Consider the following 27,357-nt stretch of genomic DNA (forward strand, 5'->3'; position numbering starts at 1 on the left):
CAGCCCCATGTAGAATGGATTGCAGTAATCCAATCTGGATGTTTTCAGTGCATGAGTGACTGAGGTCAGGTCCAACTTCTCCAAGTAGGATGGCAGCTGACGTACCAGTCGTAGCTGGTAAAAGGCACTCCTGCACACCGCTGTCACCTGTGCCTCCAAGAACAGCATTGGGTCCAGAAGCACCCCCAAGCTGCAAACTTGATCTTCAAGGGGGAGTGTGATCCCATCCAGGACCAGATCTACCTCACCTCTCGGAAAATCAGTTTTACCATCTCAGAGCACTTCTGTCATATCTGCATTAAGATTCAGTTTGTTTGTCCCCATCCAGTCCAGAACAGCCTGCAGACAGTGGTTCAGCTAACACCTCCCGGGTGTTAGCTGACTTAAATGATAGGTAGAGTTGGGTATCATCAGCATATTGATGACGCTGTAGCCCATTCCTATGGATATTGTCCAATTTTACTGGGCAATATCCAACACCCATAGTTAGGCATAGTACCAGGCTGACATCCTAACTAAATTACTCAATGGAAATCCCATTGAAATTAATAGGACAAGTTAGTCCTGACTAATTTTAGTCACATTAATTCCAATGGAGCTTAGTAAGGAATAATTTAGTCTGAATGTAGTCCAGTGGTTCTACATTATCAGGCAGGTTACTTAGACTCCTAATATTTCTGGGTGGTATCTATAAACCATTTTATCCTTTAGGAGTTCTACCAATAACAGTCAGATTGCTTCACCATCATTGGTTTTCAAATTTTAAACTCCACAGCAGGGTTCTCACCACTGATTTCAGTGAGAACATGATCAGTCCGTTTGTTAAGTTCTGCTTTTTACCACTTACTATGTACTCCTTTTCCTTTGGTGAAAAACATCAATCAGCACCCACAGGACTGTGCCCCAAATAATAACAAGTTTTACGTTATGAAATGGGCATAAAATGTAGATTTTTTTAAAAAATAGCATAATCCACATGATGAGGTCAGGTGCATTTTTTAAATTTGAACATATAAAAGATAAAGGCAATGAGCATGGCCGTTAAAAATATTTGTGATGGTTGTTCTTATCGAGACTGAATGTTTCTTAGTCTTCCATGTCAAATGTTATCAAAGAACATGCTTCTGCTTGTGGTAACTCCTGGATTTAGCAACTGAATTGTTGAACTCTTACAAAAATACTTTGATTCCGAAGTTCATGCTCAGGAAATTCACAGTGTCTTGGTCTTACAAGCCAGCTGGTCAGAACTCTTGAAGTTATGTTAGGCACTTCCAGTGGTCTTTGATGTTAATTCTAGTCCAGTTGGTATAGTATGGGGTTCTGTAATTGTGAATGCCGTAGAAAACTTGTGTTCAAGACACTGGGTTGGACATTTCATTCCTGTTACTGTCATAGAGAATTTTTTAATACACTAGTCTTTATGGTACAAAATAGTTCTAGTATCTTACATAAAAACTTACATCTATCAGTTTGCAAACAATGTAAGCACATTCACGCTGGTGTTCATGCAGTTATTTTATGTCTTGTCCAGAATCTGTGTTGTGTGTGTGTGTGTATGAGAGAGAGAGAGAAATTATAATAATTTTTCAGATAGGAGGAACAATTTTAACAAAACGAACATTAAGTCAAAGAACAAAAAGTAATAAAGTTTTCATCCTTCAGCATAATAAAATATTTCCCTCTCTTAGTTCTATCAGTATATTGCCCATTTCAATATAGATGAAGAGTTTGTGTTTATATCTACAGATAGAAATATATATATATACTCACATATAGATGATGGGAAAAGTGGACAGAGGATTCTTTGCTTCCCACTTACTCATCAAAGCTCTTCATTGCTTACCCTTAGGATATGACATTTCAGCTGCTACGTGGGCTTGATTTTCTGCATTCACACAGAGTGGTCCACCGTGATCTGAAACCACAGAACATTCTAGTAACCAGCAATGGACAGATAAAATTAGCTGATTTTGGGCTTGCACGTATCTACAGTTTTCAAATGGCTCTTACTTCCGTGGTAAGTTTCAGTATTTTAATTCTTTCCGTCTAATTCTAGAATTTGGTTTTGCATAGGTGAACTGTCTAAATAAAGATAAATAGTAGGCTTGTTCACATGACCCAAAACTGGGTCAGAGGAGCTGCCAGCCAGGTAGGAGAGTTGTGCGCACTTGTGAGCTGTGGTCATGTGAACTCCAGAAGCAGGATCGGAGGAAGGGAGAGTGATTATGCAGGAGGTGGAAGCTGAGTAGAATGGCCGCGCCCTACCCACCTTCTGTCCTCAGCATTTTACCAAAGGTGGAAACTACCCTACCCGCACAGTCACACTCCTTTCCTCCTACCTTGCTTTTTGAGTTCACATGACAGTGGATCAGGAGTGTACACAGCTCTCCTACTCTGGCTGGCAATGCCTCTGACCCTGTTTAGGTTGGGCTAAGGAGCCTAATTTTTACAGTTGGGAAATCACTGATGTTGTTGCTGTTATTCTGAGGGGGAAAAATACTTCTTTAGATTACTGGATCTGATTGACATAGTAACATGCTTTTGCAAATGTTATTTTTTTTGCATCTTTTGCTATTTCATTAAACTAGTTTTACCTCGAGGTACGGTATGTCAAGTATGTGTGATGGCACATTACACTAGAGGTGTGATACAATCACAAATTACGGCTCTGACATTTTTGCTTCCTTGGTGAATTACAGCTAGACAAATGCGTAGGAAAATGCTTCCAGCTGTCATCAAAGTAAATGTAGCAGTTAGCTCCTTGCTCACCAAACATAGGATGAAAAGTATGAATAGAAAAGAGGAAAATGATATACTTTAAAAAAGAAGAGAAATGGGGAAAAGTAAAGATGGAACTGTGGGCTTATTTACATAATATATCTTTAGATAACCTCTGTTTGTGCTTCTGTTGATATTTGTTTATGCAAACAAATCATACAGATCTCTGAGGTTGAAGAAAGTGAAAAGTAATGAGGTTAACTTGAGATAAAATTCTTACCTTAGCCTTTTGCTGATCTTTGGGTGATCATATTAATTATGCATGCATTAAAAATTGCAGATAGGCTCCATGTGATGGTTTTCTAGCTGTCATTTGTGTTGAGCATGTCCGTATGAAGCTTCCTTATACTGAGGGCAGTTTCACACGATCCACCACAAGTAAGGAAATGCAGGAGGGATGTCAGGAACTGGTAGCATGTGCTCTGAGCGAGTGCCCAAGTTCAGTTCCTGAGATTCTCTGTTTGACATTCTTCCGACTTGCACCCAACTTCCACAACCAGGATTTGAAGCTCGGTGGAGATTTTTGGGAGAATACTGAGTGAAGGAATCAGGAATCAGACATTTGCACCCTTCCTTGCTTGCGGCATGTCAGACTGTTGGTCCACCTAGATCAGCATAGTCTACACTGACTGGCAGTGGCGTTCCAGGCTGTCAAACTGTGTTCCGCCCCCCCCCCCCCCAGCTTTGCTTGGAGATGCCAGGAATTAAACTTGGGACCTTCAGCATACAAAGCATAAGGGCTGTGTGTTTGGGCTGCTATTCTGAACTACTGTTTCCTCGTGTGGCATCTTTTGTGTGCCAGCGCTGCATGAGGGATGCCAGGGAACGCATCCCGTTGCCACAGCACAGCGTTTTAAAGGGGGAAGCGGGACAAGCTGCCGCTTGCATGGAGGTATTTCTGTTTGAACAGCGCCACCGTGGGGCAGCAGGGGCTTGGAGGACAGGCAGGTAGGATCTGCCCGCCTCCTCTTAAGGGAACCCTTGGCTACCCTTGGATGTGCACCAAAGTAATTTGGCGCACATCCCTACTCCCTAACATTTGTCCTAGTTCTCATCATCCTCATGTTTAAAGTCATGGCTTTGATCCCTTCCTTGATGGAGAGGATGAACAATTTCTAAGTCATTTAATAGAAATTCCTATACCAAGTTGAGAACCTTGTGTACCAATGACAGTGCACATAATGAAGTTACCATAAGTCTGTTGTCAGTGCTATCATTCTGATCAGTTTACATGTGAACTCTTTGTCATTTCCTACAACAAGGTAGTAGCTTGCAGCAGCCAGATAAAGTCAAAGAATAATTTCTTCAAGTATCAGTTCATTCCCAAGATACAGCTTCATTCTCTGGCCACAAAGGAACTCTTCTAGTGGAACAGAAAAAGCCATGGAAGTATGGCAACATAAAGAACTGATCCAACCTTGGTTTACTGGGTGCTATAAATGGATAATTTATAAAGCATTTTATCTGTGATAGTTGGCTACTTTCCAAATAGTAAAGTATTCTTTTGGCAGGTAAATCCTCCAAGTGTATTTCTGTTATTCACAACCCCCATGACTTCCTCTGATAAATGATCAAAAGACTCAAAATAAATTGACAAACGCTTATGGAGAGAATAGCAGTCCCAGAGCTAGCAAATCTGAGGACTGATATTCCTGATACAAGCCTCTGGACTTGTTCTGCTGGAGTAGGGTTTCATAATAATATGGAGTTAAGTGGAGGAATCCCTCACTGCACCGCACTCATCAGATAGAAGGATTCCTGGAGACCGGGAAAACAAGTCCCGGCCTCCAGCGATCATGGAGCAGCATGGACTGTGTTAGCACGTGACAGCGCACCCACTAGAAGACTAAGGATAATCTGGGGTGGGGGTGAAGTAGGTAGAACCTCCCCCCCCCATCTTCCCTGCTCCAGGAATGATTGTGAATATAGTCTTCACACTATTGTCAATTCAGTTCAATCCCTTTATTACAACCACAGACCAGCACAATTTGCAAACAGAAGTCCAACCAAAAAACCTACATAACCTACAGATCTAAGATACAGTGGTTAAGCACATACTTAAGCATACAGATCAGTTAACAATGATTCTTAATGAACTCTTGGTGGATTTTACTGGCTTCTCGGCCTTTTGGCTAAGAAAGCATTCTCTACTAGAGTCATCAGTAACCCAGACTAAACCTAGATTCAAAAGGTTGTGTAAACTAGGCCCATTGGTTTTAATATACAGCCCTAATAAGGGATTCTCAAACTTGGTTCCCTAGATTCTTGCATCCCCAGAAAGACCATTGTTACTGGGGATGATGGGAGTTGTAAGTCCAACAACTTCCCTAAATGGCTTCAGAACAGGGTATCTTACAGACTGCCTTCTCTGATATGAGTCTACCTAACTATTAAGATTCTCTTCAGAGTCCCTTCTTTGGGTCCTCCCATCTTCCAAAGTAAGGTTGTTTTTCTGATTAGGGCCTTTTCAGTGTGGAGATTCCCAGCTTGGAATATTGTTCCCGGGAGGGTGGGGGTGGTCACCTGATGCAGCACCTGATGTCTTTTTGGCACCAGCTGAAATGTTTTCCAATTTTCCCAAGCCTTTTAGATGAATTTATATATATATATATATATAGAGAGAGAGAGAGAGAGAGAGAGAGAGAGAGAGAGAGAGAGAGAGAGGCCGACTTCTTGACTAACTGGTGCAATGGGAGGACAAATGCTTCTGAAGAGTTCCAGACTAATGCAGTGCTGGTGTGTGTGTGTGTGTGTGTGTGTGTGTGTGTGTGTGTGTGTGTGTGTGTGTGTGTAGGGAGAGGGGAAAGAGAATTTCAACAATGTCCCCTTTCACTGGGAACCCTCCGTGTCACCCGAAAACATGTCCCTGAGGGCTGCACAACTCTCAGGGACATATTTTTGGGTGACATAGAGTGGTTCCTAGGGAATGGGAAGCCATTGGAATTTGCTTCCACAACTGAGCTAGTTGAACCTTTTTGAAGCAGTGCTTCTGGTGCTTTTCCTGTGGCACAGGTCCTTCATTGGTCAGGATGTCAGCCAATGTTTTAAGCTGGCATCATGTTCCTTTTGCTGGTTTTAATAATAATATGTAGCCATTCATGTCATTTCACATGTATAATCTGGTTATAATCTATACAACAATCATGCTGGGTAAATATTATTATCCCCCATATTACAGATAGGAACCGAGGTAGAGTGGCTTGATTTAAGGCCACCTAGTGAGTTCAAGGCAGAGGCAAGATTCAAACTGGGGACTTCTTGATTCATAGCTGAGACCACTATGCTACACCAGTTTTATTTTGTCTTTCATATATTTATTGTTTTTATGTTGTTACTATGTTCACCATTATTGGAAGGGTTGTTTTTTTTAAAAAAAAAAAACCTGAAGAGCAAGATATAATTTTTTTAAAATCAATAAAAATGGTCACTAATTTCCACACTGCAGACTGAATTCCAGTTTTTCAAAAAGAGTCTCTAGGTTCGTTATGGAACTGGGGGTTGTATTACATAGAAACATAGGAGCCTGCCTTATACCGAATCAGACCATTGGTCCATCTAGCTCAGTATTGTCTGCCACTGAGCTGCAGCTACATATTCTGATTCAAAAAAGGAAGGGGGGACATCCTGGCATTCTGACTCTACAAGTGTGATACACTTTGATGCTAGCTTTTTGATTAAGGGAAAGAAATTATATGTTCAGGAGAACCCCGTGATCCACGGGGCGGGGGGGGGGCAGTGGATTGCAGATCCACAGATAACGGGGCATTAGGGAAATGAGAATTTTTTTAGGTTCCTGGGGCAGCGAAAAAAGGAACAAAAAGTACTGAAAGTGGGGGAAATTGGGGGGGGTGCCCTATTGTGCTCTATATGTCCCCAGCTGCCCAACAATGCCCCTCAAAAGTCCAAAATTGCAGGTTTTCCCCCCACAAAAAATCACAGTTCCCCTACTTCTCAGCCTAACCTACCTCACAGGGTTGTTGTGAGGAGGAACTTAAGTATGTAGTACACCGCTCTGGGCTCCTTGGAGGAAGAGCGGGATATAAAAGTAAAAAAATAAAATAAATAAAATAAATACTTTTCCCCACAAAAACTTGCCACAAAATGATGGGCAGAAATGTCCTTGGAGGTCATTTCCACCCATTCCTGATCTGCAGATATGTGGGTCTTAACTCTTTAATTGCAGCATTTTTTCACAAATACCACGGTCAGGTGGCAGTTACCTGACCACAGATACACAAAACAGCAGATGCTGTGTCCACAGTTCATGAAGTTTGCCTGTACGTGGCAAACCAAAATAAGTGTCTGTTATTCTGATCAGAACAATTCAAGTATGAGGCACATTTATCAAAATGATGATTTAATTAAAAGAAAACACACTTTTCCAGGTAGGCCCTAAGTAAAATCTGGAAATGGGGATTCTTACATAGTCATAGTAAGACTTTCAATATGCATGGCTTAGACAGCTTTGCTGAGTCATAAGAGAGGTTTTTCAATTTGGGACAGAGTCATATGTTGAAAGCATTTCTTTCAAATTGTGTTGTTAGAAATAAATTTAGATTTATTTAACCATCAAAGGGGCAGCTAGGAAGAAATATACTATCTTCTTTGAACAGATAATTTTTTCTAGTATGCTTCATTTTATTTAACAGATGTTGCTTAAGTATATTGCTTCAGGATCAGTCTTTCATTCTGTGAAATGGACAATGGGCACACAACCAGAATTAGAGAGGCAAAAGCTCAGTGGTACACACATGCATCATATGCAGAAGGTCCATGCTTCATTCTCTGCTGTCTCCTGTTAAAAAGGAGCTCAGATGCTGATGCTGGCAAAGATCTGAGTCCTTAGAGCAGTGTTCTTCATTGTAAGGACCGAGGGTCACTGGCAGCCCCTATCACCCCTAAGTGCAGCTCCCTGACCAATTGCTTGTTGGTCATGTGTGAAGCTTTGGCCAAAGCAGAATACTCTGCATAGTCCCCCTGACATCATGCAGAGATTACCATTCCCACCATGTAGTGCTGCACTTTGCCCAGTGCCAGTGGGTCTCATTTAAGGGGAATAGAGCCCTCTTGAGCCCTTGTACCAACTTGGAATGTATGCACAGAGTGCTGGGAAGTGTACCTCTTTCCAGTGTTTTCCTCCTAGAGATATTAAGAAAGGGCTCCATCTCTCTTACAGGACCTTCTAGTATTGAGAAAAGCTCAGTACTGTGCAGAGGTAAGCATGGTGGGAAAAGGCTCCCACATTGAAGATGTTGTTGTTGTTGTTGTTTTGCCAAAGTGGCCCCTGCTTGAAAAATAGTGAAGATCACTGTCTTAGAGAGTCTCTGCCCATCAAGGTAGATAATACTGGACATCATGGACCAATGGTATGACTTGCTATGAGAGAGCTTTGTATGACAGATGATTTACATACCATACTGTGAAGAAATTGCTTCACTTTTTGCTGTGGCTGAAAGGGCACTCAAAAGAAGAAGTTTGTTACAGTTAGATCCCTCCTTGCTCCCATCATGGAACAAATGGTTGTGCCCATGAGATTTCTAGCTAGTTTCTCATCCATGCACCGTCCAGATCCAGAATAGCCTAGTTACCTCCAGGTTCTAAAGTGTAATTCAACCATTTATCTCAAATCAATATGTTAATGTAATAAGACATTTCTTCGAGTGACAGTTTGGTTTAAAATTAGACAGTCTGGAATAGAACACACAGATATAGGTCATCAGGCAATTATATGGTACCTGTATGCCACCTTGCCACAAAATTGTGCCCAAGGCAGTTCACAACAATCAAATTACAATAATATAGATAATACACAGCAAAAAATATAAATATCAATATGGCAAAGAATTCTTCAAAAATTCAGTACAAGTAAGCATGGGAAAGAAGCAGATAAAAGGACATCCTTATCATAAGGTTGCTTCCTTTTTTTGCAGGGTCCTTATTTCTTTCATGCCATGCAAAATTCCCATCGTCGTATTTATAGGCAAGGAGAGATGTTACTACTTGATTTTCATTTAACCTTAAAGGGGACAAAAACCCTGCTGGCTTAATGGTGGGAACACACAAATACTTGAAGGTTAAATCATGTAGTTCTGTACAGTATGGGGATGGTGACCTGTTCTAGATGACCACACTTGCTCACCACTGTAGTTCTAAGCCATTTCACATACCACCTGTAGTCCTGAGCATGCTTTGCAGCTGACTTTCAAGCATCAATGGATTGAAGTAGATATGCAGTATGCATACCTGCCAACATGTCCCTATTTTCTCATTCACCTGAATGGGAAAATAGGGGCATGTTGGCAGGAATGAGTATGTGGCAAGGACCATGTCTGGAATGTGTGTGTAACACAGGGCACATGTTTCTGCATTGCAGTGGCACTGCAGACAGGGATCATAGTGACAATACAACTTTGGAATATATGGGCTGGTTTTCATGATCATGATGAGTGCCGTGGAAGGTGAATCAGGAGATTTATTATTATTATTATTATTTACATTTATATCCCGCTCTTCCTCCAAGGAGCCCAGAGCAGTGTACTACATACTTAAGTTTCTCTTTCACAACAACCCTGTGAAGTAGGCTAGGCTGAGAGAGAAGTGACTGGCCCAGAGTCACCCAGCTAGTATTATGGCTGAATGGGGATTTGAACTTGGGTCTCCCCGGTCCTAGTCCAGCACTCTAACCACTACACCACGCTGGCTCTCATATTCATTCATGTGGCATGCACGCTCCTAATTTCTGACCATAAGAACCCAGAGATTTTTGTCAATGTCAGGTTGGCACCATGTCAACCTGACATTTAATGGTGATCCTCCTCCCTAGAACAAATCCAGATTACTGAGCTCCAGTAAATGTTGGGTTGGTGCAGTGTCAACATCAATGAGAATTTCTGAGTTCTTACAGTTGGAAATCAGGAGCATGCATGTTGTGCGACTCGCGATTTCCCCTTCTGCCAAGATCATTGTGAACATGAAAATCTGCCCTCTGTATGTTATAATACTGGATCTAATAAAGGCAAAAGTAAGTGATTCTGATTTTTCTTTTGCTTAGTCATTAAAAATATTGTAGATGTTGTTAGACTTTACCATTATTTTTCTCCCTCGAAGTAGGAGGTCACAGCTTACAATGGGTTGTCTTCCTCCCTTTGCTCCAGGTAGACAGGAAGTCTCAGGTGTTTGAATAGGTAGGTCCGTCCCCCTTCTCCCAGCATGCCCAGGCGTAGTTCCCCAGTTCCTTCCTGTCTACGCTCCGGGTTAGACGCTTTTGGGCAGGCTCCTGCCCAAGGAACGATCTTTCTCAACTTTTTCTACTCTGGTGAGCTCCCTTATACTAACTATGAATCTAGCTCAGACAGGGGACTCCCTTCTGGGATCCCTCTCAGAGGGCACCGGGGGGGAGGAACAGAAGGCAGGAAAGAAAAGGGCCAAAAAGCGGCACCTTTCCTCTTCTCCTGACTCACTGGGCCAGGGAAAAAGAAAAAAGAACCCCAAGGGGACAAAAAGTGGGGGAAAGTTGGTTTCAACCCTGCCTGCCTCCAGACAGAGCGAGAGGATATTGATCCAGGCTGCCTGCAGCGTTTCGCGACAGCAGCCGACAGACCAAGGGACGCACGTGGCCGGAGCGCAGCCGGTGGGAAGCGGACATTTGTCCCTCGCTCCCTCCACCTGCTCAGACCTTCCGCCTCGGCCGGGACCTTCCTTACTAGGCGCCCCGGGGATAGGCGGCTTTCCACCAAGCGCCGCCACGCCAGTCTCCCCTGGAGCGACCAGCAGGGTCGCAGGCACCACTTCCGCCCCCGCGGCAGTTGCTGCTCGAGCCGCCATGGCGGCCACCACCACTGGGGCCTCCGCCGCTGCGGCTGGTGCCGCTGCCGCGGAGGCCGCTGCCATTGCGGTCCCCAGCGCCGCACATGCCGCCCTCCTTTCGGCCCCAGCCGCGCATACCGCCACTGCGGGGGACCCGGGTGCAGTAGAGGCTCCGGCGGCGGTTGCGGCCGCCGGGGACGCACCCATTTCGGCCATCGCCACCATGCCCGCCGAGGCCGTCTCCGTTGCGGCCGCCGCCGCCATTGCCGGCCCCAGCGCCTCCGCCGCCTTGCCGGCCTTCCTGGCCCCGCAGCGGGTTGGCCCCATGTCTGCCGCCTCTGCTCGGCCCTCCACGGCCGAAGCTAACCACGTGGAGGATCCGGCAGGACCGAGGGCCAACGCAGCAGCGCCACCTGCTGGCCTCCTGCATATGGCACCCATAGAGGCTGAGGTGGATTCCACAGCCTACAATGCTTGGGGACTACTCCACCAGGACAGCCTAGGCTACCCCCAAGCGGCATGTCTCCCCACTCACGGGGGGCAGGTCTTGGAGGCGCACCCGAGACGGGGGTACACAAGGGGCCCGGCAGGCGAAGTCCATAGACCTCTCAGCCTTGCCACGGAGGAAAGCGGATGGCTGGGCGAAGTCCATAGACCTCTCACCCACGCCACATGCGATGTCCGCACGCTGGGGGAAGTCCATAGACCACTCACCCAAGCCGCATATACCCGGGCACGGAGTTCGGAAGACGACGGGCTAGCAAGGCCGCGCCTTCCGCAGTTCAACCATCTGCCCCAGGCGGCCCAGCACGAAACCAGGTATGAGACGGCGTCGATCCCCACGCGACGACAGGTGAGTGCTGCGTTCGGGGATTTTGAGTGTATGCAAGAGAGGGCCCAATGGGTCCGGGACATGATGGCCAGCGAGATGAGGGCGAATGCCAAAGCTCTCTCGCGCTCTGTGAAGGAGGCAGTGGCCAGGGAGATGAGGAGGGCCTCGAGACTTCCACGGGGCTCCCCGCCGCAACTCACCCCCGGACGGTCAGGGATAAGGTCCCAGTCCTCATCCTCCGAGGACAGCCCTGAGAGGACACTTCCTCGCACCCACGCAGTAAGACGCAGGCGTTCTTCAAGGGTCGCCCCCGCAAGCGGTCAGGGGTCTAGTGAGGATCAAGCTGGTCCCAGTGGAAGGGTCTCACCCCCTCCCCCAGCGAGACCTACGTCCCCACCGACCCCCAGAGATAGCACAGGGAATCGCAGTGAGAATGAGCCCTCTGACAAGGAGGAAGGGGAGCTGTCAGGGGAGGAGGCCCCACAGAACCCGGGCCCTATCCTGAGGTTGTTCTCCCAGGATACCTACGATGTAATGCTGGCTAAGGCCAGGAGAGCCATAAACGATGCAGCCCCGCAGCCAGAGGAGCAGGGCAACCCGGGTCAACTGGCACGGGAGGTTTTCCCCTCGCCCAGGCTCCAATCCCCGGTAGTGCCCTTCCCGGCTCTCTTCCGGAACACTATGCGGGCCGAATGGGCTAACCCAGCGGCCACCAGGCACACCAGCTCCTTTCCTAAGAAGTACTATATCCTCCCCGAGGAAGCTATGGCTGAAATATCGGTGCCCAAAGTAGACCCACCGGTGGTGGCCCTGGTGTCCGGAGCCATAGTGAACAGAGAGGGGGACGAGCAACTTAAAGGCCCAGAGGATAGGAAAGCAGACTCACTCCTGCGCAAAGCACACGAGGCGTCGGCCAACTCCATCCGAGCCTCGGCATCCACTTCTATCATGGCCCGAGCCTCGGTATTATGGGTCAAGGACCTCCTTAACAAGCTGGAACCTGGCCAGACTGAGCTCAGGCAAGGCCTCAATAAGCTTGCTAAAGCAGCGGCCTTCATGGCAGATGCCAGCCTGGACTCGATTCAGTCATCATCTCGAGCTATAGCGGCTAACGTAGTCCTTCGCAGGTCGCTCTGGCTCAAGAGTTGGCAGGTGGACGCTAGATCAAAGTCCAACCTGGCTTCCACTCCCTTCAATGGGGGTAAACTCTTCGGGGAGTCCCTGGATGAGGTGCTGGTGGAAACGCAGGACAAGAAAAAGGCCATGCCCGCGAGGCGCAGGGAGACGCGTAGGCCCTTTCGTAATAACAGACTACCCTTTCGCTCCTACAAGCAGGGTTCTAGTAACCGGGACAACCGACCATTTCGGCCCCAGGGCCGACCCCATTGGGGAAACAACTCTAACTGGAACCAGAAAGGCCGAGCGGGCCCACGCCAGCAACGCTTCACCGGCACACAGGCGGGAGGCCGGCAAAACCGGAAACAGAACTGACTATCTTCAGATTGGGGGCAGGCTGCAGCACTTCACCACCAGGTGGGCTGCATCCACACAAGACCGGTGGGTACTGGGCATAGTGGAGCGGGGCTACTGCTTGGAACTCACCTCCCAGCCACGGGAGCAGTTCATTGTCTCCCCAAGATCCAGGAACAGGGGCAAACACCTTCGGATGAGGCAGGCGATAGACCACCTGCTGGGGATTCAGGCCATAGAGCCTGTGCCCCCAACAGAGTTCCGTCGTGGCGTCTACTCCATTTTATTCTTGGTTCCCAAGAGGGACGGCTCCTGGCGGGCGGTACTGAACCTCAGGCGCTTGAACCGCTACATTCGGAAGCGGCGTTTCCGGATGGAGTCTCTTCACTCTATCAGGGAGGCGATTGCTCCTGGCGATTTCCTGGCCTCCATAGACCTCAAGGAGGCGTATCTTCACGTTCCCATCAACTCCTCCCACAGAAAGTTTCTCAGGTTTTGCTACAACCAGAAACACTATCAGTACAAGGCCCTACCCTTCGGTCTATCCTCGGCCCCACGTGTCTTCACCAAGGTGCTGGCCGCCTTGGTGGCACACATGAGGTTGGAGGGCCTCAGGGTCCATGCGTACCTCGACGACATGTTAATTCGGGCGCATTCTCAACAGCGGGCACGCAGGGATGTCCAGAGAGTTCACCAGCTACTGCTAGACCACGGCTTCCTGGTGAACGAGGCCAAGAGCCAGCTCCTTCCGTCGCAGGCCCTTCAGCATCTGGGGGCCTGGTTCGACACCAAGGCAGCAACTATCTCCCTTCCTGTGGACAGGAGGGAAAAGATACGCGACCAGATTCAAATGCTCTTCCGCCGGCCCCGGGTGGAGATCATGACATTAGCTCAGCTCCTGGGGTCCATGATCGCATGCATAGAATGCCTGCCGTGGGCAAGGTGGCATGCGCGCCCCTTACAGTGGGCCCTGCTTCCCTTCCAGGACGAGATCGCCAGTCGCTCCAGACTGCTGTTTCCCCTTTCGAAGGAGGTGCGAGAGTCCCTTCTTTGGTGGATCTCCCCAAACCTGGAGAGAGGGAACCCCTTAAGGGAACCCGACAGAATATTGGTTACTACCGACGCCAGCCTTTCAGGGTGGGGGGCCCATTGCGAGGGACACACTGCACAGGGCACCTGGACCTCGGAGGAGACCCTACACAGTATCAATTGGCTGGAGCTCAGAGCCATCCGGCTGGCTCTGCTCCACTTCACAGGGATCCTCCTAGGTCAACACGTGTTGGTCAGGACCGACAATATGACGGCCAAGGCCCATGTGAACCGCCAGGGCGGAACCAGATCCAGGTCCCTGATGGAGGAATCCAGGTCCCTCTTCCAGTGGGCAGAAGCCCATGTCCAGTCGATCAGGGCGGAACACCTGAGCGGCATCTCCAATGTTCAGGCGGACTGGCTCAGTCGCCAGACGGTGGACCAGGCGGAGTGGTCTCTCCACCCCGAGGTGTTCAGGCAGATCCAGAACAGACTGGGAACCCCCCAGGTGGACCTGTTTGCATCACCGGAGAACGCAAAACTTCCCCGCTTCTTCACGAGGTTTCACCATCACCTCGCGGAGGCAACCGACGCACTAAATGCACCGTGGCCTCCAGGGCTCCTGTATGCCTTTCCCCCAATAGGCCTCATACCCCGGGTGGTGGCGAGACTTCGCCACAGGGGGGCACAGCTCATCCTTGTGGCTCCCCATTGGCCAAGGCGACCATGGTTCGCAGATCTGGTTCTCCTCTCGAGGACAGACCCGTGGCCTCTACCGGCACGGCGAGACTTGTTGTCACAAGGGCCAGTACTACATCCGGACCCAGCGTGGCTCCAGCTACACGCTTGGAGTTTGAGCGCTCGCAGCTAGCCAAAAAAGGATATTCCAGGTCAGTGCAGGACACCATCCTAGCTGCCAGACGCCAGAGCACCAACAGGATTTATCAGACGACCTGGGCGGCCTTCCTTAGATGGGCTAGGCGCAAAGGCGTCAACCCTACCTCGGCCAGGGTGCCACAAGTCCTGGCCTTCCTCCAGGCGGGTCTGGACCAGGGCCTGAAGCCCAGTACCCTGAAACGACAAGCATCAGCCCTAGCATCGGTCCTGAAACTCAGGAGGGCTGGGGGTACCACCCTACACCCCCACCTTTCACGGTTCCTACGAGGCGCTACCAATATCGCCCCGCCACCAGTTCATCGCTTTCCCTCCTGGAACCTCAACAAGGTTCTCAACGCACTGACGCAGGCACCCTTTGAACCTATTTCATCTATTCCGCTGAGGCACCTATCGTACAAGGTTCTCTTCCTAACAGCGATAACCTCGGCACGCAGGGTGTCAGAACTGGGGGCGCTATCGGTCCGTAAGGAGCTTTGCACCTTCCAGCCGGACGCTGTGGTCCTTAGGACGGATCCTACCTTCGTCCCCAAAATTAACTCAGTGTTTCATCGTTCCCAAGCGCTTGTCCTGCCATCCTTCTGCCCCAGTCCTAAGCACCCACTAGAGCAGAAATGGCACACTCTGGACGTTCGCAGGGCTCTGCGATGCTACATCCGTAGAACCAAGGGCTTCAGGCGGTCCGAGGCCCTTTTCGTGTCCTTCCACGCCGGGTCCCTAGGGAACAGGGCCTCTAAGGCGACCCTGGCGCGATGGCTGAGGGCATGCATCGCCACGGCCTATCAGGCCTTGTCGATACAAGTACCTCGGGGCATCACGGCGCACTCCACTCGAAGTGCAGCCACCTCGGCAGCCTTCTCGGCCCAGGCCCCGTTAGCGGAGATTTGCCGCGCAGCCACGTGGTCATCCGCGTCCCCTTTCCTTAAACATTATAAAATCGACTCTCTGGTCTCGGAGCAGGCAGCCTTTGGGAGAACTGTACTGCAGCAGGTGGTGCTCCACTGAGAGGGATCCACTTCCCCTTCCCGGGTACCTAGACTGCTTTGGTAGGTCCCATTGTAAGCTGTGACCTCCTACTTCGAGGGAGAAAGAAACATTGGTCTTACCGTGAAGAGTTCTTTCTCCTCTGAAGTAGGAGGTCACGCGGCCCACCCGTGGATCCGGGGAGCTGCAGCGATAGATCACTGTTCTAACATTCATCTTCTTCGACTAACCTAACCTTCCTAAGTCTCAGGGTTCTGTCCTCTGACCCGTGCATGCCAATAACAACTCCTCAACAACTAAGATGACCAACGAGCATTGTCACACTGTACAATCAAGAGGCACGACAGTCGGAACTGGGGAACTACGCCTGGGCATGCTGGGAGAAGGGGGACGGACCTACCTATTCAAACACCTGAGACTTCCTGTCTACCTGGAGCAAAGGGAGGAAGACAACCCATTGTAAGCTGTGACCTCCTACTTCAGAGGAGAAAGAACTCTTCACGGTAAGACCAATGTTTCTTTCTCTGAACATATTTTGTTCTCATATTCAGTGTTGACCAAAAGGGAAAAAGGGGTGACTGAAAATGTTTGAGTTTAAATTTGTTTTGCTTCTGTCTTAAACAGTTTACTCACATTTGAATCTATAGATCCAAAATAATCCATTAGCTATGGACATGTTTTTGTAGCAATTTTGAAAGCAAATTAATTATTTGACATATTATTAATTATTTGATATATTTTGTGCCATATAAATGAAATTTCAGTCTCTCATTGCTGTGGAAAATACCTGGTAAATCTCACTGGAAAACATGCTGAAGTCTTGGGAATGATGGGAGTGTGAAGAGAAGCTCCAGTGTTTTATTTTTAAATATGCAATATTTGTATGCTGATTTCATAAACTACTAAGGTGGCAACACTTGAATGCAATGACTGCTGTATAGCTGTTGGCATATATTTATTTTAAAATTGTTATTCACAAAGTTAAATGGAACTTTTCAATAACATAGAATGGTGTTTAATTTTGTCCACCAGATTCATGGTGGTCCGGTCTATCAGTGGCTACTAGTCTGGTGGCTGTGGGCCACCTCCAGCCTCAGAGACACGATGCCTCTCAATACCAGTCGCAGGGGAGCAACAGCAGGAGAGAGGGCATGCACATACCTCTTACCTGTGGGTTCCCCAGAGGCATCTGGTGGGCCACTGTGAGAAACAGGATGCTGGACTAGATGGGCCTTGTGCCTGATCCAGCAGGGCTGTTCTTATGTTCTTAATTTTTTTTTTTTGTATTGAGCCCTTGTGAAACAAAAAATCCATTTTCAAAATGCAGCAGTTTAATAATTGAACCCAGCATAGCCAGAGTGTACCTGTGCATTTCAGTTCACCTTTTTAAAATAGAAATAGGGCATACGGCATGTCGTATATAATTGAATTATATACAGATGTATATAATCCAGTGTCGTATCGCATACATCAGCCATGGGTCTGTTCGTCTGCATTTTTATGTCACATTTCACTATTCTGACTTCTACTAAAGATATATTGATTGTTTATAACTATGGCACTGCTATTGTTAATGAATAGGCATTGTGGAAACTTAAGTGCCACTAAAGCATGGATAGATTAAAACAATTTGTTACATTACAGACTATCTTTACCTTATGTAATTAAATGGTGGACATTTTAAATGAGTAAAGGCCTGTCCATCGTATCAGTTCTTGTGGGAAAATATGCTTCAGTGACTTACTGGCACTGGTTGTGGAATGTGGCATTTAAAAGTACCTTTTTACAGTGGGAAAGAATTTGGTCAAGAATAAACAGTCTGACCTTGTTAAATGGACCAAAGTCTGTACAGATCCTAGTTCCAGAAAGCTAGTTTCTACCAGACTGTGAAAGAAAGCTCAGTTTGCAATTAATGCCATTAGGACTGGCCGGGGTTGGGGGAGGAGAGGGACTGTGGAGAATCCTGTGTGCAGTGTAAAGCTACATATTTTTCTGTAATGCTTTCGTGTTATAAGACTATGGGGCTGTTCACACAAGGGCAGGCAGCAGGGGGAGCCAGGGTTCAACCTACCTTCCCTCAGATGACCCTTTGCAGTCTGGGCAGCGCGCAAGCTGCACACCCACACAGCTAACGCTGCCAGGATCAGCGCAGAGCCTCTGTGAATTCCACAGTGCGCCAGGCACAGTGCACTGGGGATTCCCTCCGGGGACGGGCGCTCTAGGCGCCCGTCTCTGTGTCAGCGCAAGCTGCAAGCAGCTTGTGCTGACACGTGATCCCAGAGCCTGGGCTAAGAGCCAGGCTGCAGCACTGGGTTTGGTACAGTAGCACCGCCAGGATCTGCGCTGATCCTGGCAGTTCCAGCGGGCAGCCAAGCCCAGTCCTGGCTGCTTAAACCTGGGCTTGGCTGCTCGTGAGAACAGCCTCTGTCTCTTATATTGCTGTCATGTTGTATTCGTATTGTATTTGAGAAAAAATTCTCTCAGAATTTTAAACACTCTAATGAGTTTGGCTTGGGAACGTTAAGTAAAAATGAATTAGGAGCTTTCTTGATGCATTTATTCATATTTATGTATTGGATTTCCATACCCCTTTTTCTGATGACTTAAAACAGGTTTCAACATTTGAATTGCAAATACTGTGTTTTTAAAATATTGGTTGACACTACAGTGGTGCAACAATGCAACCCTCCAGGACATATTTTCATGCCACACATTGGGCTTCAGAGGACAGCGGGGGACATAGAACATCACCCCTTCCCCTGCTTGTATGTGTCAGCTTCAGTCTGGAACTCAGCACTGGCACCAGGGCAATGCTAGCCTGGATGTCAGCCATTGCCTACAAAGTTTGAACAGAAACTGCTTCCACATCCCAACTTACACCACAGTCTTGAGCATGTTTATTCGGAAATAAGTCCTATTGTGTTCACTAGGGTTTACTCCCAAATAAATTTCACTTTCTCGTTCCTTTTTACTGTATAAACCACTTTGAAAACTTTTTTGTTGAAAGGAAGTATATCAGTAATGGCTGACATTCTGTACAGTGTAATGTGGGCAGTTCTAAGCTGCCTGTGCCACTGCTGGCATCTTGAACAGTGTTCTAGTGCTGTGGAACAGTGTTTGCAGTGTTGTGGAATAGGGCTGGTGTGCTACTCTTTAACATTAAGCAATCATAATTAACTCTCAACTGGATTTTGGGGTGGATTTCCATCCCTAGCTGCATAAAGGTGTGTAAACAAGCAAATTATGCTCTTGTCATACTCTTACATGGACTCTTTCACATGATATATTCACAAATATGGCCCCTCACCAGTTATGCTATTTTTGTTTTTTAATTAAAAATATGGCACAGGGTAGTTGACTACCCCAAAATTAATGGACTTTCTATGGTGGAGTGGTTTCTATCCCATCCCCATTATGAGTCAATTGGGAGAAAAACTGCCCCAGAAATGAATGGAATCCCTATGGCAGGGTGGTTTCTATCCCATTCCTGTTAGAAGTCAAATGGGAGAAAAACCAGCCTAGAAATGAATGAGCTTTCTATGGTGGGGTGGTTTCTATCCCATTGGATGTCAGTTGGGAGAAATACCCCAGAAATGAATGGGCTTTCTATGGCGGGGTGGTATCTTTCCCATGCCCATTTTAAGCTCTTTGGAATGCGGGAAGACACCCTGATCCTCATTGGAAACTTCAGCTTTGTTCCCTCAGATGATGATAGTGTCTCAAAACTAGTCTGAGGCACTGTATAGTTCTGTGTTTCCGTGTTAGGGCAAATGAAACCAGACCCTCTCACAGTGTCAGACCTAGTGTTTGGAACAAGTAAAGCATTCAGAAGCATCTGACGTCATAGAAGCAGGGATTTTAGCCAGCAGAACAAAGCAAAAAGAATCACAACAGCAGCAACCACAACTTGTCAGCTTCAGTAAGGCTGGCATCAGTGATTCAACCATCTGCAGTACATCTCTGCTCTTTTCCCATTTCTCCTACTGGAATGCAGCCCAGAATAGGGGCGTTGGAGCTTGATTCCAGGTACAGAGAGCAAGAAGATGAAGAGGTGGGATGTGTGGCACTGAACAGTTTGTTGAACCTCACTCAACAGCCAGTGAAGATACCAAGATAATGGGTTACATGACAGCAGGTGCGGAGCCCGCTGAGCGGCGGCCTGCGTCCAGCCCCGCTCGGCAGCCCCCTCCAATATGCCTGTGCACATGACATCACATTCACGGGGGTGTGGCTCGGGCTTCATAGGAGCCCAGGGCGAATTCCCATGCCCGGGCTGCCGAGAGTCCGGGCGAACTCTTTGCCAATTATTTCAGGCAGCTCCGACTGCCCCTTATAATGTTTTTCCCTTCCTCTCACTCTCTGGAGGGATAGAAAGGGGAAAACATCCTATTAGGCAGCCGACACTGCCTGAAATGATGAGCTGAGAGCTAGTTCGGGCTCTCGGCAGCCCAGGCCATGCCCCCCCCAGGTAAGGAGAGGAAGTTAAAAACGTTCTGTGGGGCAGTCGGAGCTGCCTGAAATAATTAGCAAAGAGTTTGCCCGGGCTCTCGGCAGCCCAGGCGTGGGAGGGGAGAGTTTGCTCTGGGCTCCTATGGAGCCCGAGACACAGGGCCGGGCTCTCTTGGCGGCCTGGGTTCTTTGAACCCTTTCGCTCAATGGTGGCTCTGCCCCTGCATGACAAGCAGAAATGGCAAAAGGTGGTCTACAACCAGCTAGTCTACACCTAAGGTGATCTACATCTAACAGAACTGAAAGTGTATCTTAGCTTGCTAGTCCTGGCTGCTGTATTTCATGCCAGTCAGGCAGTGCTGCAGGGATTTTGGGCAGAACATTTGTGGTCTTTCTACTTCTGTGCCTTGGTGCAGCTGAGATGATTTGAGGACATTACAAGTAATGCAAGTTTCAATGACAAAGCCACATGACAGGAGAAAAGTGATTGCCAAGCTGGAAACCATTACAGGTATCTGAACCTTGTTTGTGCAGAAGCTGCAGCACATTCCTGAGTCTGACCAGCAGTTGATAAGCAGCTGTTAGGTTTCCGAGACACTGTCCCTTCTGGCAAGTCATTCCAAGCAAGCCAAAGAAGTACAGTTGAAATTATGGTGGTTCTGTGATGCAGAAACATCCCACCCATTGGCAGGAGATGTTAATCTTGGGAAGCAAGCTGTAGAACAACACTTGGGGTTGCTGATGTGCGTGTAGATGAGCATCCCTCTCACATGATTAAAAGATGTGTCAAGAGCATGTTGGCACATCCATAAGTAATATCAGGGTAAGTGTGTTCTTGCCACAGATCTGATGTTCTCATGTGTGCAGGGCAATGTTCTTCTGAACCTGCTCTCAGAGAACTGTGGTGAGAATATAGCCCCCAGAATATAGCTGGCAGATGCTCTCCTGAGCAAGGGCTTGACCTGTGTAGGCACTATGAAGCACAAGAAGCTAGACATACCCCCAGAGATGCAGACACATTGACAAAGGAAAGCACTATCAACTGTATTTGGCTTGGATGGGTGTGCCTTGGAATGTGCGTCCCAGAGCCCAGCTGATTGGCTGGGAGGCGGACGTGCCTGATTGGCTGAGGCACACCCAAGAGAATTGGTTGCCGCCGCCTGGCCGTGGAGGCCAGAGGTGGCGGGCCCAGGCCGGCTGCGGAGGCAGGGTCCAGGAGCGGGGAAAGAAAGCGGGGGGGGGGCAGAAGTGGCAGTGGGGAAGAGAGTTGGCTGGGCCCAGAAGCAAGGACTGGGGCAGAAGGGCGGGGGAGAGGTAAGTGCTGGCCCCAAAGAGCACACAGATGCTCTGTGCAGAGTCAGCTAGTCAACTGTATTTGGCTTGGATGCACAGAAGATGTTAAGGCTCTCCAAATGAGCAGTGTGGACAGCCGGATGGGATTAGGCAGGGAGAGCAGGCCAAGTCCGCTCTCCTCGCACACAAGCACTCGTGGAGCCCTGGGTGGCTGGATCGGCCGCCCACATGATTACCGGCTCTGTCACGGAGTTGGTAGGGCCTGCGGGGATCTGGGTCCACCTAGCCCCCAGCAGTCCCAGGACACCCCCCAAACCAGGAGGCTTGTTTTAGCCTCCCGGCGGGGGTCTCTTCGCAAGTCGCCATGGCTCAGAGCCACGCCATTGCGACTCCCAATCGCCAAAATGGGGTTAGCGGAGCAACACTCTGCTAACCTCATGGGGGGGACACACATAAGCGGGTTCCCCAGCAGTTCCCACAACTACAGGAAAGTGGGCTGGGCTCCCTCAACCCACTTTCCTGCGGTTGTGAGAATAGCCTCATTGATATTGTGTGTACCCAGGAAGTTTGTGCCCAGGACAAGTGACAGGAAACCAAGCAAAAAGTGTGATGATTGTGGGTGACTGGCCTGTAGGATACACTTGACAAGCTCCCGAATTGTCGTTAGGTCAGTCACAGCGTGTCCTTTCAGCTGAAATGCTGAGAACTGAGCTGTCAGAATTATGGATCCTAATTAATGTGGGGTTTGAGGTGTTCATTTTTCTTAGCTAAGAACTCACATTCTCAGTGAATCATGCAGTCACACAAGGTTCCATGCTTGGGAAGTTGGGGTCATTGCTGCACTCCCCTGGAGTGAAATGTTAAATTATTGTAAATGGCCATAGCATTGTGGAAGTGCAACTGCACAGTTTTAAATGGTAATGTGTCAGCCCTGTTCCACAACTCTACAGGTATTGTTTTAGATGCCCACTGTGGTACAGGTGCTTCAGAGCTGACTGCATTAATACTGTGCAGTATATCAGCTAACAACAACAACAATAATAAATTTGAGTATGGACCCACAACAAAATGTTGCAGTACATCCCTGGTGTGTGTGTGGGGGGGGTAGATGTGAGTTTATTGTGTGATTGTGTGTGCATGAACTCGTACAATTAAAATGTGATCAGATTAAAAGATTCAGAGTGCAACTTTCCCCTCCATTCCTCAGGAGATTCATACACACATGCAGTTGTTTTTATGTTATTGGGGGGTGGGGGGAGTTAACCCCCTCCGACACACACACACACCCCATAAGCTTAAATGTATCAAACTCCATTCCCCTCAGAAACACAAAGATTTGAAAGGGCCACTGAGAAAACTAAAGAATTTTAGATACCTTTCTCCCACAGAGGCAGAAGAGTTTGTGACTCTCTTGAAGGAGAGTTTGTCCTGCTCTTTTTGAGAACTATCCTGCTCTTTTTGTTCAAGGTCTCCTTCCCCCTCACCTCTTCCATTTGCTCCACCCACCTAGTTGTTTTTTAGGTGCCATCCAAGGCATTGAACTTTCTGCTCCAATGAGTTACATTGGGACAATTGTGGAGGGCTTGCCCCCTTAGGGTTTTTTCCTTCAGATTTTTGTGAAATTGATGTATCTGTGGGTTACCTCGAGTCTTCCACTACCTCCCTCTCACCCTTAGATTCTTCAGTTATGTGTCCATAAGGGTCATAACCTTTCCAGCTCTTTTGGAAATGGATATGAGATAAGATTTTCTGCATACTTACCTGGGAGTAATCCTCATTTAACACAAAGGGATGTAGTTTCAAGAAAATGTGCATAGGATTGTGCTATAACTCCTATCTATCTATACACAACTACATATGAAAGAGACAAAATAAACATGCATATAATTGCACTATATATGCATTGAAGGAGGGGGAGAGAGTGCATGTATAAGGATTAGGCCTCCAAAAAGCAGTCAAAATGATAAAGGCTTACATGGCATTTCAAAGGCCTAGTTTTCATGTCCTGCCTTGACTTTCAGATTTACTTTTACTTTCTAAAGAAGGTAGCTAGGCTGAAATTGGCTGCCTCTTTTGGCAAAGGAACACTTTGGGAAGGACACATCCATGTTTGGCCATAAAAATGCCCACATGCATCTCACAAAATACAGACCCAGTTTGTTATACAATACTATCAGCATAACTCAGAGACATCCCAAGGCCCTTCAGTTAATGCATACATAGATGAAAGGTTTTATGACGCAGGATTCTGCAGAAATTAATTTGGTGTTTCACACAACCTAAAGGGATCTTCCTAAGTAAATAATCTGAATATCAAAACAGTTGGAAACTAATATATATACTGAACATATTGATAACATTATAATTATGAAATAATTATTATTTCCCCTGATAAAAATGTTAATTCAGTATGATCAAGAAAACAAAAATGGAATACACTGAAATAAGATTCTTAGAGGTAAGAAGAAAAAAATAAGAGGAAAGCTTATTTTACCTCTGGCCAAGTTTAAACAAAGGCTTAAAAAGGAAAGAATCTAGAAAAAGAGTGGAACAATACTTCCTTTGAATCTATGCTTTGTTTCCAGATTTTTGTAACCAGTGTAAACATAACCTGAACTTGCCTGAGCTTCCTGAATTGTCTTTATTTTATAACACCCACAGTAAATACTGTGGAAAGATTTACAGAGTTGCCAAAAGCCAGTGAAGCTTCCTCACTAAGCAACCTTAAACCTGAATGGATGGTTATACATAAAACAAGTTCACCTGTTGCTGTGATTGCAGGGCTCTGTCTCCCAAAATGTTATCTGGACTGCCAGAGGACAGCATCAGTCACCTGTTGAAGAATGTGCCTTAACACAGGGGTTCTCAAAGTTGGTCCTCAGAGGTTGTTGGACTACATCTCTCATCATCCTCGGCCACAATGGCCTTTGCTGGCCTTTGGCCATTGGGGCTGAGGAGAATGGGAGATGTAGTTCAACCACATCTGAGGACCCAGCTGTGTTAACTGAACTCCTGTGTTAACTTAATCTGGCCACCTTCCTTTCCCATATAGCTGGCAATGTGCTCTCAGAGCAGATGCACTGCATTTAACTCCTAGCTACTGGATGCAACAGTGTTTTCCCCTCAAGCAATGAGGGGGAAACACTGCTCCTAATCAAGCTAGCCAGAATGTAAATTTTTCTTTCAACCTGCAGTTGGCTGCATTGCAATGTATGAAAAAAATTCCAGTTGAATTCAGTCAGATTTACATTCATATATCCACAGTCTGATCTCCACAAGTGCTTCAGTGCTCATGCAAAGCTTCATAAATGCAAGGTGTGTTTCCCTTTGCATGTACTCAACATCCCAGAAGAGAAGAGGAAGTGGTGTAATCTTAAAAAGGGAATCTTAGTAATCACTGGCCTGAGAGGAGAAGAAAGGAAATATTGATTCATTGCAGTAGTCTTAAGTTTGAATACTTTATCTCCTTGGAGTCCCCTTATTTTAGGATCTTTTAAAAAATTATCAGTTTCCTAATTAGTCATGAGACACTCCATTTTCTTTTTATATCCATGTGCTTGCTTTACTACATAGCTGAAATTCTTTCACAGTGAATACATGAAATATTATAGTCTGGATTAGCAATTAATGTCACAAATGGCATACCTTTGTTCCAGGCATTACAGAAGGTGGATATCCAACAAAGAACCTTCCCACCTCAATGAAATAGTTTTCAAACCAACCACAAAACACAAGTGGTAACCTGTGTTTTTTTTAAAAAAAAATCCTCCTGTATGTTTTATGCCTGTTTTGTGTTGGTTATATCTCACCTCCTTTTGGGAGGCATGTGTGTGTATATATATTTATACCTATCAATGGATTAAATTACATGAGGTGTATCAAATTTAAATATGTTTGCTTGAAGTGAGAAAATGTGTAACTGAGGTAGTCTTCTGTTTGGAAACACTGTTGACAGAGGTACATAACAACATTAGAAGAGCCTGGCCTATCTAGTCCAGCACCCTGTTCCCCACAGTGGCCCACCAGTTGTCTTGGGAAGCCACACAAACAGGAGATGGAGGCATGCCCCCTCTCCTGCCATTACTCCCCTGAAACTGGTATTCGGAGGCATCGTGCCTCTGACTGTGAAGGTAACCTATAGTCATCAGGTAATTTGTTTTCTCTTCAAACCTTTCCTGCAGTCCTTAAGAAGTGCAGTGTTTCCTTTATTTTTGTATAGAAAACCTTCACTACATTGTCTTCTCTTGTTCAGGGCACATATTTTCTATTGATTTCCCCCCATTTTTGATAGCAGATAGCATCTAAAAGGTTTTTTTTAAATCTAGTGTTCTGAATTTACAGAACATAGTATTTTGGTACATCTAATTTTTAGACCTTTTAAAGCAACACTGCTGGTTTTTTCGGGGGGTGGGTGGGTTGTACACGTACAAGTTTGCACATTATCCTGGCAGTTTATGTTGATGTATTAGTAGCGGTGGGCACTGGAGCAGGGGAGAACCTGATCACAGAGGCAGAAGCCTACTGGGTGGGGGGAGGGGGGAAGAAAGCAGAAAGCAAAAAAGCAGGGAGAAAGACAGAAAGAGGGACAGAAGGAAGAAAGCAGGGATTGCATCCCACTTCCCAACAAACAAACAATCTAGTAAAAGATCTGACTTACCTGCAGTCAGGGAATCCTCTAGCACAGGGACCTTCCTCCAGCCTCTCCTTCCCTGCCTTCAACTTCCTCTTTTGGTCTCCTGGCTGGAACAGCTGCTACTCAAGATGCTCCAGCCCATTGGATTCCTAGGGGGCTCCTCCTAGCAGTACCCTCAAGAAGAAGGGCAAATGTATTAAAAATATACTCTCTGAAGCAACCAGGAAGTGCGTTTTTAACCCATTATTTTAGTTCTTCCTGGGGGCAGTGCCAGGAGGAGCCCCCTAGGAATCTGATTGGCTGGAGCAGCTTGAGTAGCAGATGTTTCAGCCAGTAAGACCAAAATAAGAAGTTACAGGCAGGGGAGAAGTGGCTGGAAGAAGCTCCTTGCTCTGAAAGTTGCTGCTGGTAAGTCTGATCCTTTATTAGTGTGTTTGTTTTTGTTTGGGTGGGCACTGCTCCTCCTGCCCTTACTGACCAGCCACCACTGTGATGTATTGTTATTTTATCTGAATGAAAGTTACCGTGAGTGCACTTCTGTACACAAAAGTGAGGTATAATTTAATAAAAGAATCTGTAGCATATTTCTTAACAAGTTGTCAAAATAAGTGTAATCATGCATTCTACCCTCAAAGATTCTTTGTGAAACATCAGACAGACCAATATAATTTTTTCACACAAAGGTAGTCTTGACAGCTTTTTATGTTGTTGGGTCTGGTGGAGTAAGGCCACAATCACCCATGTTTCAGGGTCTATTGGTCAAAATGGCCTAGAGTTTTTTTGCATTCATACCCATATCATTAATTTCTTAATTCTTCCAGCATTTGCTTTGCTGTTGTCTAATGGCTAAAGCAAATTAAACCTATCATCCATCTATCTATCTTCGTTATTCAGTTTCTACAGTTTCTTTGTGAACTATTGCTGCTCTCAGAGTTACCGTGTTTCCCTGAAAATAAGACAGTGTCTTATATTAATTTTAGCCCCAAAAAATGCACTAGGGCAATTAGCGGTACATCAGAAATTACTGCTAGGTCTTACTTTCGGGGTAGGTCTTACTTTCGGGGAAACAGGGTAGGATACCTTGAGCCCTTCTCATAACCAGTGAGAAAGGGCAATAGGGTTAGTAGGTAGGAAGCCCTGAAGAGCTTACCCCCTCGCAGACAAGCACTTCCCTTTCCTTGGGTAGGCG

The 27,357-nt window shown here is 46.9% G+C and overlaps 1 protein-coding gene and 1 long non-coding RNA gene across 10 annotated transcripts in view; one reads left to right on the plus strand and one right to left on the minus strand.

Moving 5' to 3' along the window:
- The window catches only part of CDK6 (cyclin dependent kinase 6), a 170,889-nt gene that overhangs the window by 81,566 nt on the left and 61,966 nt on the right, over positions 1 to 27,357 (plus strand). For all 8 annotated transcript variants that reach the window (XM_053261769.1, XM_053261776.1, XM_053261775.1 and 5 more), the window contains one exon: positions 1,850 to 2,017. In XM_053261769.1, coding sequence (XP_053117744.1) covers positions 1,850 to 2,017 — 168 coding nt within the window. The remainder of the gene's footprint in view (positions 1 to 1,849; positions 2,018 to 27,357) is intronic.
- On the minus strand, positions 934 to 26,347 carry LOC128329896 (uncharacterized). 2 transcript variants are annotated; one of them, XR_008309842.1, is made up of 3 exons: positions 26,193 to 26,347; positions 1,771 to 1,915; positions 934 to 1,320 (listed from the first exon to the last, which is right to left on the minus strand). It is a non-coding gene; the product is annotated as an uncharacterized LOC128329896 (long non-coding RNA). The 2 variants fall into 2 exon arrangements; XR_008309841.1 differs by having other exon boundaries at positions 934 to 1,386.

The sequence above is a fragment of the Hemicordylus capensis genome, chromosome 6 (assembly GCF_027244095.1).
Source record: "Hemicordylus capensis ecotype Gifberg chromosome 6, rHemCap1.1.pri, whole genome shotgun sequence".
In the NCBI taxonomy this organism is placed as follows: domain Eukaryota; kingdom Metazoa; phylum Chordata; class Lepidosauria; order Squamata; family Cordylidae; genus Hemicordylus; species Hemicordylus capensis.